General features: G+C 37.2%; 1 protein-coding gene across 1 annotated transcript in view; it reads left to right on the top strand.

Annotated features, from left to right (window-relative positions):
• Positions 1 to 17333, top strand: part of LOC121030571 (bifunctional heparan sulfate N-deacetylase/N-sulfotransferase 3-like) — a 182416-nt gene that overhangs the window by 137021 nt on the left and 28062 nt on the right. Inside the window, 2 exon segments of the mRNA XM_040475111.1 lie at positions 14277 to 14459; positions 16696 to 16792. Coding sequence (XP_040331045.1) covers positions 14277 to 14459; positions 16696 to 16792 — 280 coding nt within the window.

The following is a 17333-nucleotide window of genomic DNA, read 5'->3' as shown; positions in this document are numbered from 1 at the left end:
AGAAGAAGAAGAAGAAGAAGAAGAAGAAGAAGAAGAAGAAGAAGAAGGGGTCCTGCAAAAAAGGACTCCTGAGGAAGGACTGGGGAATATACTAGCCTAGTAAAGGAAATTGCATTGGTGGGGCCTGGAAGGAGTGTCTCCACAGATCCCAGATGGCCTTAAACATATGCCATCATATGACACTATAAGTCAGGGTAATAATTCCCTGTGTTGTCCTTCTTCCTTCATCTCCATGTTCCAAACACTAGGGGATCAGAAACCTCAGTAAGCAAAATGAAGAATGAAATCACCCACTGGAGAAGAATCAATCAGCCTCTTGTCCCATTCTGTCTTACAGAAAAAGAATACCCTCTAGGTGGATGGTTAGCCATGTTTGAAGTGAGATGGCTATGAGATATTCGGGTATAAATGTTAACTAGAAACTTAGATGTTTGTGTATAAAATTTAGGACAAATATATGAATGGTAGTTAGAGATTTGGGGATCATTATGGTGCTTCCATCTGGGGGCAGCAAAGAACAAAACCCTAAGAAACACCAGCAATTAAAGGGGAACATAGAAAAAGGACTCAGGGAAGGAAATAGGTAAAGGAGAAATAAGAGAAAACAGTTTCAAAAAAGCCAAGAAAGGAGAAAAACTTAAGTGTCGTCAAAGGGAGCACTGCCAAATGCAGCAGATTGATAAAGACTACCGAGGAGCCATAGGATGATGTAACTTGGAGGACACTGCTCGTCCTTGACAAGGCATTTTCAGTGGAGTGGTGGGGACAAAAGCCAGATTGGAAGAGGAAACTGATAAGTAAAGACAGCACCTATACACTATTGCACTGTAGAACTTGGCTGGGACGGACAGTGGTTGGAAAAGATAAGCACTCAGGAGAGAGCCTAAGATGAGACGGAATTAAAGCATGTTTTCAGGTATTAGGGAGGGACCAGTAGAGAGAATTAAAAATAGAGGAAAACAGGGGCACCTGACTGAGTTGGTTAAACATCCAACTCTTTCTTTTTAATGTTTATTTATTTTTGAGAGAAAGAGACAGTGGGGGAGGGGCAGAGAGAGGGGAGACACAAAATCTGAGGCAGGCTACAGGCTGTGAGCTGTCAGCACAGAGCCCGATGAGGGGTTGGAACCCACATACCTTGAGATCATGACCTGAGCTAAAGTTGGATGCTTAACCAACTGAGCCACCCAGGCATGCCTAAGCTGCTTCTGACTCTTGATTTTGACTGAGGCCATGATCTCACAGTTCATGGGTTTGAACCCTGTGTTGGGCTCTGCACTGACAGCACAGAGCCTGCTTGGGATTCTGTCTCTCCCTTTCTCTCTCTCTCTCTCTCTCTCTCTCTCTCTCTCTCTCTTTCTCTCCCCCCTCCCTCTTTCTCTCTGTCTTTCAAAAATAAATAAATAAGCATTTATGTGAATGAGATCTCTTGGGAGTTGAAAGTAGATGGGGCAAAAAGTACTGGGAGATATATTAGTCTTAAATTCAAAATAAAGCACCTCTTCCTGACCATGATGCCAACATAGGTCATTCCTGACTTACTCCCCTTCACAAGAACAACTAACATCTATTCAAGAACAAAATACCAGCGAGAGTACCCTAGAACATGGTGGTGAGGCTGAAGCACAGCCTCAACCTCAGAGACCAAGACTGCATTAGAAGGTTAAGAGAAATGACTATATGTTGACCACATTGCCCTTCCCCCAGGACAGCATAGCATCAAAGAGATGTCTTTCCTGACCCTTCTGTTCACCTAATGGGAAAAGAGAACCTGAAGAGGACAACCAACCTCCCCAAGCATTGTGGGTCATTTATGAGAGCCCCTACTCTTATCTCATACCATGGGGACGGCAGGGGAATCTTCAGGGCCCAACCACTGGGAATCTAGTTGTGCTGAAGAAGTGGAAAGGAACTTGCAACCACCAGCACACAAATCTTGATCAACCAAGTTTATACCTAAAGTGCCCAAGTAGTAACCCCAACCAGCTTTGCTCATATGCAGAAACAGGTTGGGGGCACTCTGACCAGGGAATATGGCAGGGAGCAGATCTGACTGATTCAGATCTTCAAATGAGTAGTTCCATCAGCCCTAGAGCCTCAGCACTCAGGCAAAGTGCTGAGTCACAACCTCACTCACTGTGAAGGGTGCCTTCCAACCCAATCTGACTAGAAGGCTGGTGACAACTTCTGGAAACTGTGTGGCCAGCGGCACTTGAGCCAAGAAGTGGCAGTGCTGAGCCAGTCACCTCCAGAGCAAAGCCAGCGCCAGACGTGAAGACTTCTCGTGCTATGCACAAGCAAGGGGATTAATTCATAGCCATAGCTGAAGGTGTCTCCTGGCCCCTCCCAACTAGACAGTCTGTTTGGGAAACTGAGAGGCCTGAGTGGCACAGTCAAGGGGCTCCCACCCAGGCAAGGGGCCCAACACACTGTGGAGAGTATCTTCCAGCCCCACCTGACCAGAAGGGCTGAAATAAATACACAAAAGCCCTGAGGCCCACTGACACTCAAGCCAAAAGAAGCACAGACAGAGCCAACAGTTTGCAGGGCAAAGCCAGTGGCCCTGTTCAGCCAGGGAACTTGGGATGCAGGTTAGTTTGAGTTATGACAACAAAGAGCTTTACCAGTTTTAGAACTGTTTATTCCACTGCTCCCATTCTGGTAATTTAATTTATAGTTCCACTTATTGCTAAATAAAGCCTTCAGCCTGTCTGACCAGAGAACCTAACCAGAGCATACAGGAAGCTGTATAGCCCATTCAACAGCCCTATGTACAGTGGGATTGGAACACAGAGCACAGCCTGTGGCTTACCTGGTCTACAGATCAAAACTGGTAGTTTAACCAGACCAGGGAATTCTATACACACTCAGGCCTGATTTGGGCCCCCAAACAATGAGGGGCCCTGGGACCTAGCCTGATGCCCTGCCAGGGCAGAGAAGCTAATTCACAGCCCTGTCCACTACTGAATGTAGTCCCCTGTCCTGACCATCTAGTAAACATGACCAGAGAATTTAGGCAACTTCAGAGCCCATCTTACAGCCTTAATTGGATATAGAAATAAGCCAGCAGTGGGGTATCTGGGTGGCTCAGTCAGTCGGCTTAGGTCATGATTTCATGGTTGTGAGATCAAGCCCCGTCAAGCTTCATGCTAAGTGTGGAGCCTGCTTAAGACTCGAAAGAAAGAAAGAAAAGGAAAGAAAGAAAGAAAGAAAGAAAGAAAGAAAGAAAGAAAGAAAGAAAGAAAGAAAGAAAGAAAGAAAGAAAGAAAGAAGGAAAGGGAAATAAAAAGAAAGAAAAGGAAAGAAAGAATCCAGCAATACTATCCAACTAGTATTGGATATCCAACTAGTATACTATCCCAGCTAGTGGCACAACCCCCTATCCCCATCCTCAGAGATTGAACAGTTGCCTCGCCCATAAGTAGATTATAATAACAGGCTCCACCTTCCCAAAGACATTACCAGCAAACATACACAGAAACCCAAACTGAACTGGCTAGTGAAGAACTGTCTCTGCAAGGGCAAACTGTAAAGTCTGCAAGAGGAGTCCTATTACTAAAATGCACAGGTAGAGTGTAAGGAATCAAGGATCATGAAAAATCACGTAAATATGACACCATCACCAAAAAAAAAAAAAAAAAGCAATATAAAGGTCCAATAACTTATGAACTGTCAGAAAAAGAATTCAGAATAATCCTTTTATTCTTAGTGAACTATAAGAAAACACAGACAACTTACAAAATTGAGAAAACAACACATGAGAAGCTTGACAAGAAAATAGTAACCATAAAAATAAAAAAGAGAGAGAGAGAAAGAAATCCTAAAGTTGAAAAATACAATAACTGAAGAATTTAATGCAGTTTCAAAAGTAGACTCAACCTCACAGAAGAAAGAATTAGCAACCTGGAGTATAGAACATTGGAAATTACCCAGAGAAGCAAAAGAAAAAAGAATAAAAAAGATTGAAAAAAACCTATGAAAATTATAGGACACAATAGAAAGAAACAATATTTGTACTATGGGAATTCCAGAAAGAGAAGAGAAAAAGAAAGGAGCAGTAAATATATTTAAAGCAATAATGGCTGAAAACTTCCCAAACCTGGAAAGAGGAATGAATATCCAAATCCATGAGGCCCAAGGATCCCAAGTAGGTTGAACCTGAATAGGTGTATACCAAAACACATTATAATTAAATTCTTGTCAGAGACAAAGAAAGAATTTTAAGAGCAACAAATTCAAGTGGAATCTATCCCTGTGATGCAAGGATGGTTTGACATATGCAAATCAATTAATGATACATCACATTAATAGAATAAAAGAAATATATGATTATCTCAATAGATGCAGAAAAAGCACTTGACCAAATTCAACATCCTTTCATGTTAAAAACTCTAAATAAATTAGGCAAAAAAGGAACATATCTGAACATAATATCTCAACACAATACATACTAAAGGCATATATGACAGACCTACAGCTAACATCACACTCAGTGGTAAAATGATAAAATCTTTCCTCTAAGATCAGAAACAAGAAAAGGGTGCCCATTCTCACCACTCCAATTCAACACAGTACTAGAAGTCCTTGCTAGAGCAATCAGGCTAGGAAAAGAAATGAAAAGTATCAGAACTGGAAAGAAAGAGGTAAAATTGTCTCTATTTACAGATGACATGATTTTATATGGAGAAAACCCTATAGACTCAATCAACAAACAAACTGTTAGATATAATCAATGAATTCAGTAAAGTTGCAGAATATTAAATGAATATATAAAAATCAGTAGCACTTCTGTACACCACAAAATTTCTGAAAAAGAAATTAAATCAATCATATTTACAATAGTATAAAAAAATAAAATACTTAAAAATAAATTTAACTAATGAGGTGAAAGTTCTCTATGCTGAAAATTCCAAGATATTCATGAAAGAAATCAAAGGTGACACAAATAAGTAAAAAGATTTCCTATGTTCATGGAGTAGAAGAATTAATGTTGGTAAAGTGTTAATACTACTGAAAGCCATCTATGGATTCAATGCAATCCCTATCAAAATTTCAATGGCAATTTTTACAGAGTTTAAAAAAAAAGAAAAATTCCTAAAATTTATTGGGAATCACAAAGCCCCTAAATAACCAAAGAAATCCTGAAAAAGGAGAACAAAGCAGGAGGTATCACACTTCTTGATTTCAAGCTATAGTATAAAAGCTATGGTCATCAAAACAGTATGGTACTGGCATAAAAACAGGCAAATAGAGCAATAGAACAGAATAGATGGCCCAGAAATAAACGCAAGCATATAGAGTCAACTAATATTTGACAAGGGAGCCAAGAATACTCAATGGAGAAAAGATAGTCTCTTTAAAAAATGATGCTGGGATAATTGAATATTCACATGTAAAAGAATCAAATGGACCTATTTCTTTTTTAACATTCACAACAATTAACGCAAAATGGTTTAAGACTTAAATGTAAGACCTGAAACCATGAAACTCGTGGAAGAAAACACAGGAACAAAGTTCCTTGACATGGGTCATGGTAACTATTTTTTTGGATATGACATCTAAAGCATAAGCAACAAAATAAAAAATAAACTGGTGGGACTGCATCAACTAAAAAGCTTCTGCACAGCAAAAGAAGCCATCAATAAAGAGAAAAGACAACCTACAGAATGGGAAAAAATATTTGCAAAGTATATATCTAATAAGGAGTAAATATTCAAAGCATATAAAGAATTCATACAACTCAATAGAAAATAAAAACAAATTAAATTAATTAAAGATGGGCAAAGGACCTGAATAGGCATTTTTCCAAAGGAGATACATGAAAGGCTAATGGGTACATGAAAAGATGCCAACATCAATAGTTATTAGGGAAATGTAAATCAAAGCCACAATGAGATATCACCTCATGTCTGTCAGTATGGCCATTATCAAAAGAATAAGTGATAGAGAATGCTGGTTTAGATGTTGAGAAAAGGAAACCTTGTGAACTGTTGGTGGGACTGTAAATTTGTACAACTATTATGGAAAACAGTATGGAGGTTCCTCAAAAAATTAAAAACAGAACTGCCATATGTCTAGCAATTCCACTTCTGGGAATATATGAAAAGGTAATGAAACTAACTTGAAAAGTTATCTGTACCCTCATGTGCATAGCAGCATTATTTACAATAGCCAAGGCATGGAAACAACCTAAGTGTACATTGATGGACTAATGGATAAATAAGTTGTAATACACACAAACACTGGAATGTCATTCAGCCACAAAAAGGGGGAAATCCTACTATTTGTGACAACGTGGATAGATGTTGAAGGAATTATGCTAAGTGAAACAAGTCAGACAAGACAAATACTGTATAATCTCACTTCTATGTGGAATCTAAAAACAAAAACAAACTCATAGAAAAAAAAAAAAAAAAGATCAGATTTGTAGTTACCAGAGTACCAGAGGCAGGGAGTAGGCGTAAAGAGACCTGGAGACAGGTGGCCAAAATTACAAACTTCCAGTTATAAAACAAAGAAGTATTAAGCATGTAATGTACAACACAATGACTACAGGTAACACTGCTGTATAAAAAAAATTTGTTAAGAGAGTACATCCTCAGTTTTTCATCATAAGAAAAGTTTTTTTCTATTCAGTTCTTTTCCGTTTTATTTTCTTTATAATGTATCTGGAAGAGAAGATGAATGTTAGCTGAACTTATTGTGGTAATCATTTCACAATATATGTAAGTCAATACTCCTCAAACTTACATAATAATGTATACAAATTATTTCTCAATAAAGCTGGAAAAAAAAGAAATATATATATAAAGAGTTCCTGCCTGATGACCATTACTCCCTGTTAATCATGGGATCATTAACTAGGGGGATTAAGGAGAGTGGAGATTAAGTAGAAGACCTCAAGAGAAGGATGAAAGATTGAAATAGCTGCTGAAGGCAACTGAAGATAATGAATTAAAAGAATATCCAGTAGTACGAATGATTCATTGATGGGGGTCCTGGGTGGTTCAGTCGGTTAAGTGTCCAACTCTTGGTTTTGGCTCAGGTCATGATCTCAGGGTTTCATGAGTTCGAGCCCTGCATCATGCTCTGTGCATGCCCCTGTCTGCTCTCTTTCTCACCCTCTCTCTCTCTCGCTCAAAAATAAACACTTAAAATATGTAAGAAAGAAAGAAAGAAAGAAAGAAAGAAAGAAAGAAAGAAAGAAGGAAGGAAAGAAGGAAGGAAGGAAGGAAGGAAGATTCATTGAGATTGAGGACCATGTGCTTTTGTGACATTAAAAGCTCCCATTATGTGGTTTTTCTCTAGTGTGCTGAACACTCCATATGTGGAATGAAGAAATTGATAGACATGAATGAAAAACTGATATAAAGTCTTAGATTTGTAGAACACTGAAAGCAAAAAGATGATTTGGGAATCTGAAGGCGATAGTGGGAGAGAAGGTCGAATTGTTAACCACAGAATCTTGATGGCTAGAGGAAGTGATCAGATGGATGTTGACAGAAAAAAAATGAAAGAATTAAGATACTAGAGGTATAGATAAGGTTGACAAACTGCTGGAAGGAAGCTATAAATGAGAAATAATGTTCCTCCAAAATAATAATAATATATCAATAATAACAACAATAAACAGCTATAATTTATTAAGCAATCACTGTGTGTCAAGCAATGCTTTAAATGTTTTGTTTTAAGGGGCGGCTGGGTGGCTCAGTCAGTTAAGCATCCAACTTCCACTCAGGTCATGATCTCGCGGTGCGTGAATTCAAGCACCGGGTTGGGTTCTGTGCTGACAGCTCAGAGCCTGGAGATTGCTTTGGATTCTGTGTCTCTCTGCCCCTCCCCTGCTCTCTCTCTCTCTTTCTCTCAATCTCTCTCAAAAATAAATACATGTTAAAAATAAATAAAATAAATGTTTTATTTTATTACACTTAATTATCACAACACTGTAAGGCAGTTACTATTTTATACACTTTTTCCCCTCCTTTTAGACAAGTAAGTTAAAGTATTAAGAGTTTAAATGACTTACTAGAATCAAAAAGCCAGTAGGTGGCCAAACCCACTTTCTTAACCACTGTGCAGGCCAAAGTCAAAGGCCTAAGAGTTTATTTACAAAGGAAGTTTCACAGGAAACAGAAGCAAGAGGGTGGTAAAATAAGTGAAGACTTGAGGCAGAGTTCAGGGAGAGGACTATAGAGCTAATGCAGATGAAGTTAGAAGAGACAAGCATAAATCATTGATAAGGCCAACAATTTGAATGGTGCTAAGGAATCACTAGAATGAACAGCACTTAAAAAATAACTAACTCCAGATTTTCCAATTTTACAACTAAGATGACTGGTACCAACTCAAGGTGCATACATTGGCAGTTCAGAGAATAAGGCTGAAAGAGCCCCCTGTCAGCTCCAAGGAACTTAATCTAGATACAAAACAGCAACAACAACAAAAAAACACAAGTATTTTGTTTTTTAACATAATACAAGCCAGAGTAAGAAAAGGTCAGAAAGACTGCACGGCAATGCTCTGGAGCTCAAATTTTTATAAGCTTGAATTTGCCTAGAGAGATCTGAAAAGGTCGATGTAACAGGCTACATATACAGAACTGAGCTAGGTAGAAAAGTGAGGTTGTATATTCTAGACAGAAGAAACTGTATAAACCAAGCCAGGGAGGGTGGAGTGTCCAGGGAAACACTGGGAAGCAGTAAGCAAGGCAACTCTGGGAACAGAGTGAGGACACAAGATAAGATTGAAAAGGTAACCTGGGACCGTGTTGTCACTGAGGGTGACATCCTGAATTTTATTTAATGCAGAAGGCAGTGAAGAACTATGTGAGGATTCCAACTGGGAAATTATAGAATAGGAGGTTTAGGCCCAGAGCATGAATAGAATAGCTTTCTAACCAGGATTTTTTTTTTTTACTTATTTTCCAGAAAGAGATGTGCTTACATAATGGAGTGTAATCTTGACAGTGGTGGGACTCATATAGTTTTCATGATAATGAAAATGAACCTTCCAGAGTTTGATCACTACTTTATAAAACTAACCTGTTTTCCTTATTTTTTCCCCTAAAGAAGCTAATTACAGGGGCGCCTGGGTGGCGCAGTCGGTTAAGCGTCCGACTTCAGCCAGGTCACGATCTCGCGGTCCGTGAGTTCGAGCCCCGCGTCGGGCTCTGGGCTGATGGCTCAGAGCCTGGAGCCTGTTTCCATTTCTGTGTCTCCCTCTCTCTCTGCCCCTCGCCCGTTCATGCTCTGTCTCTCTCTGTCCCAAAAATAAATAAACGTTGAAAAAAAAATTAAAAAAAAATAATAAAAAAATAAAAGAAAAAAAGAAGCTAATTACAGTATGCTTGTCCTCTGCCACAGAACCTTTTAAATGCTATGAAATAAAATAAAATGAATATGAAAGACAGCCTTTTAAGTAGGGAAGTTAAAAGGCAATATGCATCTGAGAGGTACATATGGAAATGGAGAAGAATTTTGCTCAGGTTAAAAAACAATAATAATAAAATAAACACAGGATTGAAGGGGAATTAGGAACCAATTACACATGTCTATGTGGACCAGATCTTTTTTTTTTTAGCAATTTTCTGTGCATCTCCACACATATGTCAACATTACAGAAACCATCAAGAGGCCAAGGACACTTAACAATTGTTCTTTGTGCTAGGGATAGTTATGTGTCTAGGATGTTGAAACATATTTATGGACTTAACAGGACATGTTTGTGTTTAAAATGTATTCAAAAGGACCACTACAGAAAAGCCAATCGCTTTTGGTGAATGGACTCTTTCCTACGGGAATAAACAATGGGACTGGCCAGTTTTCCTCAAATTATATTTCAACAATACCTGCATCAAGACAACTAGGGATGATTCTCTAAAATGCAGGTAGCAGGACACCCTCCAGACCTAGCAAATCAGAAGTTCTGGTGATCTGAACTTTGATAAACTTCCTGAGTAATCTGTTACATATGTTCAGGCTTTTGAACCTTTGGTCACCTGGAAGGACAGCAAAACAAAACAAAACAAAACAAAACAAAACTGGTTGACTTAAGAAGAGAAGTGGGAAGACTTTTTCACTGTAAATTCCTTTGTGCCTTTTGAATTCTTAATTTTTCACAAACAACACTTAACAATAATGAGCATGATATTTATATTTACACACCCAGAACCAGGCAGAGCATCTGGTAGTAGGATAAGAAAAATGTGGATGTAGTCATAAATGGCATAGTTTATAATAAATATTATAAGTAACACATTTTTTACCCCCCTATTTCCTCTCCTCTCCCCCTGACCTTCTCAAAAGAAACACTGCATTGCCAACTGCCTTTGCACAGGGACCAATGTTTTGCTCCTTATTCGTCTTGGTAGTGATTCATGTATCTCCAATACCTGGCTGGAACTTACTAGATTCACATGGCTGAGGCTGTAAAGTGTAGATAAAGCCTCCCCCATTTTTCTCTTAGCCACGCTTTTACAAATGAGATCTGTTTTCTCTCTCATAAATACCAGTGTATATGATATTTGGCATTTACCTTTTGCCTTTTACAGAAAAATCATCATAGTAAGTACGTTGTTATAGATGTCTGTGTCTATCAGGCTAGAAAGAGTTGTTTTCATCTGTTAGATAAATTTTGGACCTTTGGCAGAGTTTCTAATAAGTTGAGTTTTAAGCAGCTAATTAGTCTTTTTGGTAACAACTAATTACTTATAATATGCATGTAGCAAAAACTGTTGTAGAAATGTAATTGTAACTTCTTTGACATTTTCTTTCTTATTGTATCTTGCATGTATAATAAAGATAACTTATTTTGATACATTTATCCTTTTTAAAAAGGCAAACAAATAAAGCCTTAGTTCTGAAGCACTCTTAAAGTTATAAAGGCATCCTCTTTAGGGAAAGACTAATGTCTATTTTCCCTGAACTGGTAACCCTTTCAAGCTTCGTGTCTTTCTATTCCATGCAGAAACAGTTGCCAAGAAATAAAGTGACATTATAGTTGTCTTTGGTCAGAACAGGAATAAGAAAGAAATACTGTCTGTATAGCAAGCTAATTATTTTACCAAAACAGTGTCACTATATGTCCGTTCTCACTAGCCCTGTTGTTTGTTGTGCATACCTTCCTAAGTAAAAATTACTAAAGACAACTTGGAGAGGTTACATGTGCAGCAAGAGATATAGAATATTCCATGTATAGAGAGAGCATTGTAATTCACATACACGCCAAAAAAAAAAAAAGTTTAAAAAGAAATTATTTTATGTCCTGACCAATTATGTTCCCTTTATGGCCTTCTATTTCTTAGAAGAACAAAACAAACCCCAGGCTTGAGTCCAAAGTCTAAATGAGTCGTGAGGTAACACACATTACAAAACCATCACTTTGAAACAGTCGTTTGGCTTATGGTGCACTTTGCATTATGGTAAAGTAGATATACAAAAATAGAATTGAAAACCTGAGGAAGGTTGCATGACTGGTGGCTAAGTGTTTTTTTTTTTTTTTTTACAGGATTAAGTTCAACACCTTATAAGCATTACCTTAATTCTTGCCAACTTTCAGGAAAAGCAATGTCATTAACTAGTTCATAACTCATTCTGAAATGCCTCTGTTTTTACCAGAAAGAGTAGCATTTTTTTTCTGGGACACCTGGGTGTTCAGTTGGTTGAGTGTCTGACTTCAGCTCAGGTCATGGTCTCATGGTTGGTGGGTTCAAGTCCCACGTCGGGCTCTGTGCTGACAGCTCAGAGTCTGGAGCCTGCTTCAGATTCTGTGTCTCCCTCGTTCTCTGCCCCTCCCCCACACATGTTTTCTTCCCCCCCCCCCCCCGCGCTCTCTCTCTCTCAAAAATAAATAAACATTAAAAAAAAAAGAGAGAGAGAAAGAGTAGCATTTTTTTTACCTTCTATACTCATATAGGTAAAAACAATGACACTCTGCTTTAAATGTCACAGAATAAAATGTTTCCTGGGTTGTAAAGTAAATTCAAATGGAGGTCGAATGTATTGGTACCACAAATTCACACAACATCTCCATATTTCCCATTTTATGCCCACTGCAAATGTTATTCAAGTGAAATATAGACACATAGATACATTGATAAATCTCTCATAAATAAAGCAAAAATTTGAACTAGTGGCTGAGTTAATATATATATGTATATTATATGGTATTAAAATTTTTCCTTTAATAGACAACTTGAAGTATCATTTTGCTATTGTTGTTGAGCTATACTGAAAAAATGTAGTTTTAATATGAATGATGAGAAACTGCCTCTAACAAACATTAGAAAAGAACTTACACATGTAAGCATGATTTTCTTAAGTCTCTCAACAACTGACTTTTGATACATTTTGGAGAAAAGGAAGGGAAACAAAAGTCATAGAATTGAAGCTACTATAAAAATAACCAGAAGGTTAAATTTTAAAAGTCTCATTTTTCAGAAATACCCAAAATGGTAATAAAAGTCTTACTTATTAATTTCATGACTGCATCAGTCTGCTGGTAGCTATTTAAAGTTACCCTCAAAGTATTTTGTTTGTGAAAGTTCTAAGATTTAATATATGTTCAGGCAGAGTGAATAGAAATACAATTAAATATCCTTGATCACAGTTGAAGCTTTTCATATGAAAGCCAGCAGGACTTATTCTATAGAATAAAGGATATCAATGTTTCCTCTTATTCATAGTTGTAAGTAATTAGATTTTTTTCTAATTCATTGTATCCAGTTTTAATATAACCATTCCCTCATCTCTGCTACTTTACCTCAATAAATTTTCTTGAATATTTCTTTCAGTCTCTAATGAATGAACCCATTATATTCATTATTATGATGATTATAATAACTATTATTACTGTTCATTCACATGACATTATATATTTTAGGAAAGTACTATTATCACATGAATTATTTTTATGATCTTTTTTATAGCAGCATAAATGAGACAATGGTTTCTTTGCCATTGAAAATCTCATACAGAATTATTTCCGTTTGTCAACACTTCACCAACAAAAACTATTTGTATTCACTTGAAACAGTGGCTTTTAAAAAGCCCATTCTGCTTGGAATGGAATACTACGTGGCAATGAGAAAAAATGAAATATGGCCTTTTGTAGCAATGTGGATGGAACTGGAGAGTGTGATGCTAAGTGAAATAAGCCATACAGAGAAAGACAGATACCATATGGTTTCACTCTTATGTGGATCCTGAGAAACTTAACAGGAACCCATGGGGGAGGGGAAGGAAAAAAAAAAAAAAAGAGGTTAGAGTGGGAGAGAGCCAAAGCATAAGAGACTGTTGAGAACTGAGAACAAACTGAGGGTTGATGGGGGGTGGGAGGGAGGAGAGGGTGGGTGATGGGTATTGAGGAGGGCACCTTTTGGGATGAGCACTGGGTGTTGTATGGAAACCAATTTGACAATAAATTTCATATATAAATAAAAATAAATAAATAAATAAATAAATAAATAAATAAATAAATAAAAAGCCCATTCTGCATTCCAGACCAATTTAATCAAACCTACAGAATTTACATTTATTTTATTATAAAGAAAACACTGTGATTTTGTTTTCAATGCATGGATTCAATCTAGGTCAGCTGCTTCCATAGGAAGAGTTGATTTTATCTAGCCAAACATTGAAAATTTGTCTTACAGGAGGTATTTGATGCTGGAAATAGTACACTCACTGAATATGGAAAAGGGTTTGACAGTGTTATTGATGGAAAATAGTTAAGACTTATTTTAGTAAAAATTTAGTCCCTAGTCCTCTGGAATTATGGCCTTTAATAAATACAAATCAGAGGATATTCACTTAATGCTAATACTGGTGATACATTGATTATTTATATTCTTTAACTTGAAGTACTACATTAAAAGCCAAATTAAGTAGACTCAAATTATAAAATCCCAACCTCCAGAGATTCTGCTGCCGCAAAGTATGAATAGGTCGCATAACATGAAGCCATTATGTGTGAGCATCTAGGACATTATTCAGCATCCAACTAATTGCACCAACATGGATATATGGCAGTTGGACTCGTTTTTTATTATGAAATATGTTAAAACCTCAGAAAAAAAAATGGTCACGTCTTACTAATAACACATCTTCTAATATGCATTAATATAATGAGAGCATCTGGGATATGTCCACAGTTCCAAAACATGTCATGAATTTAAACCCTGTGCAAAGACCACTTAAAAACTAGCATTGCTATGATTGCACTTCCCCCTAGGGTTGAAATAACTTGTGTTTACACTGAAGTTCATTTGCCTTTTTCAGATCAGCATTTTCATGACACATCTGTCCAATTATGGGAATGACCGGCTGGGACTATATACCTTTGTTAATCTGGCCAACTTCATGCAGACCTGGACGAACCTGCGACTTCAGACTCTGCCTCCAGCGCAGCTGGCTCACAAGTATTTTGAGCTCTTTCCCGATCAAAAAGACCCTCTCTGGCAGGTAATATTTGTTCAATAATTAGTATAATTAAGTAATTCCATAAACATATTTTATATAATCCTATCTGAAAAGTGAAGGCATCTGGGGTGGAGAGGGGGCTACATTTTTGAAATATTGGTAGACTTGAGAAACTATTTCCTCCTGAATTGCAGGTTTGTATTATTGCTTCGTAGTGGGCCAAATTCTCTGTTCCTATGCCCATTAGAAATTATGAAATTCTACAAGCTCAGTGGGGGGTTCAATGGATGTCATGTTTTCAGTCAAGAGAGGGGGAACAATTTGCAGACTGCAATAGGCTGAAAAGAGGAGAAGAATGGTAAGTAGGTTGTATGCTAAGCAAGTAGCCAGCTAGTCCTCCTAGATCACATCTTATATCTCTAATGACTAAATAACATCAGAGGGATAGGGGAGAAGAGTTCAGAACTGACGTCTGCTTTCTGAACCACGGGGTACACCAGCAGCTGGAGAATATGGGCAGCCTTCAAAAGTATTAGTTGGGAATTACTTTGGATATGGGAAAAGTGTTTGGTGGCAAAATTACTGAGCTTTTTAGAAAAAAATATCACACACACATGGCATATGCAAACTGTTCTAGGCATAACCCAGATTTCAAAGCATACATTCTCATGTGTCCCAGAATTGCAGAAACATAATTTGAACTTAAACTGCCTACTCCGTACTCTGGGGAAAGTAATAATCATGGCAAATAATTATTTTGTGCTTATTATGTGTCACATCGGGTTCTTTATATGTTAACTCATTTAATCCTTAAACTACCCTGTGTGGTAGGTATAGTTATGATCCCCATTTTATAGATGAAGAAACTGAGGCAGGCAAATGCTAAGACACCTTTACAAGGCCACTGTGTGACAGAGTGAGAATCAGTTCCAGGCCATCCAGCTCCAGAGGCTGTGCTCTTAAGTACTGTTCTAAACGAGAGTTACTGAGCTACTAGAGAGTTGCTAATAGAGCTGATGGTACAGTAATAACAATCATCAGAAGGAGAAGGTTGCAGCAAGATCTGAACTACATACTCAATGCATTCAGCTTGGAACATGAGCTAATTGCCACCTGAACACAAACAGGTAACTCCAAGAAGAGACATAACTACACATTTCAGTATGTGAAAGTCAGTGGTTGTGGAATTATCACTATATAGTACTTTGCAGTTACTATAATGCACATCTTTCTTCCTTAACCACTGCATAATATCACCAAATGTTAGCCACTGGAAAGACATGCAATTTTCCTGCTGATTTAACACCTTATTTTTAAACTGAAATCATTATTATTTCAGGTGACAGGTTTGAAACAACTTTTTTTTAACAGCAGCCAAAAAGAATACCCTCTACTTTAGTCATACCATCTGTTGCTTATTGTAAATAAGCAGAAAGTTCCTTTAACTGCACATATCTGTAGTATTAATTGCATAGAAGTGCTGTCCTGATTGCCTATATCTGAAGTAGTATTAAAGGGAACTTTTAAGTCTTCACATAATGAGCACTTTGCAGTGGAAATTAAGGATGTTCTAGATACATCTTGCATGGTGGGTTTAGTTTATGTATTATACACCAAAAGCAGATCCCTAAGATAGTATTTCACCTTCATTTTACCCTTTTGCTGAAATTTAGTGCTTTTTAGAATCATATTCTGCAAAGTTATAGTAATACATATCTGAAAGGAATCTGCTGTCTCTTTAAATAGTATCATTATGGCCTGATCTGTATCTCTTTGAAGCACAGCAAAACAGCTCAAAGTTATTTAGAATAAAAATCTTACACATTGTATTTCAATTACTTATGGAATGCTTAGAGTGTATCTTCTTTTAGGTTAGCAGGAAGCACAGTCCCTGCCCCACACTACATTGGAGCTCACTATTTTAAAACACACACATGTACACACACACACACACACACACACACACACACACACACACAATTAAGATGTAGAACGGCCAAAAGCAGAAAAAATACTAAATCCTCAGTGCTATGAGGCTGTCTCCCCTCCCCCCAACGCCTCAGTAGACACTCAACTTCAGGATGGAAGGGTTGGATGGAAAGGGTTCAGGATGGAAAGGGTTACTTGAAAGCTTCCATGATGCCACTTCAAAGCTTTCATTTAAAAGAAGTCGCATAGCTTTGCTTCCTGGAATATCTTTTCAAGGACAGAAGTTGAAAAACTCTAGCAAAGTGGCCACTTATCAAAAAATACATCTCTGTATTCTTCTCCCATTTAGAATCCTTGTGATGACAAACGCCACAGAGACATTTGGTCTAAAGAAAAAACCTGTGATCGTTTACCAAAATTCTTGGTAATAGGACCCCAGAAAACTGGTGAGAGCTTTTTGTTATGATTAACCAAACAGTATAAAATTCCTGATGACTAGACAGTGAGTTCTTGTCATAAAGAGTTTTCAAAATTCCTATATATACTGATGGATGAATAACACATTGGTTCTCTGACATAATGTTTGTTTAGCTTGATAATGTCTTTAAATGCTTGTCAAGGAATTTTTTAAAGTGAAAAAGATGAAAATAAATGTCACACTGTTTGAATATCCAACAATTTGGTAGCAAATATTCCTTTTTTGCCAAAGACCTTAATTGAAAAATGTTAACATTTTTAAATGTTTAACATGTTTAAAAAGCGACTGACAGGATTTCATCAAAAGTCGAGATAAACACATATAAGTATCGATAACTCTTTATAATAAATCCCTTCCAGAAAAACAGCCTCTTCCTGCCATCTTCCTGATATAGTTTATCTCTAAACTATTTCTTGCAGAGATGAGTGTTTTCTAAAAATCTAAAGGATGTTTAACAAGCAGAATTCCAGACATAAACAAAACTTTGTGCTAACAAAGGCATTTACTCA

This window comes from Herpailurus yagouaroundi, unplaced genomic scaffold (assembly GCF_014898765.1).
Source record: "Herpailurus yagouaroundi ecotype Mexico unplaced genomic scaffold, PumYag 28, whole genome shotgun sequence".
NCBI lineage: Eukaryota > Metazoa > Chordata > Mammalia > Carnivora > Felidae > Herpailurus > Herpailurus yagouaroundi.
The sequence above is the reverse complement of the archived record's forward strand: the minus strand, read 5'-3'. Positions and strand labels throughout refer to the sequence as shown.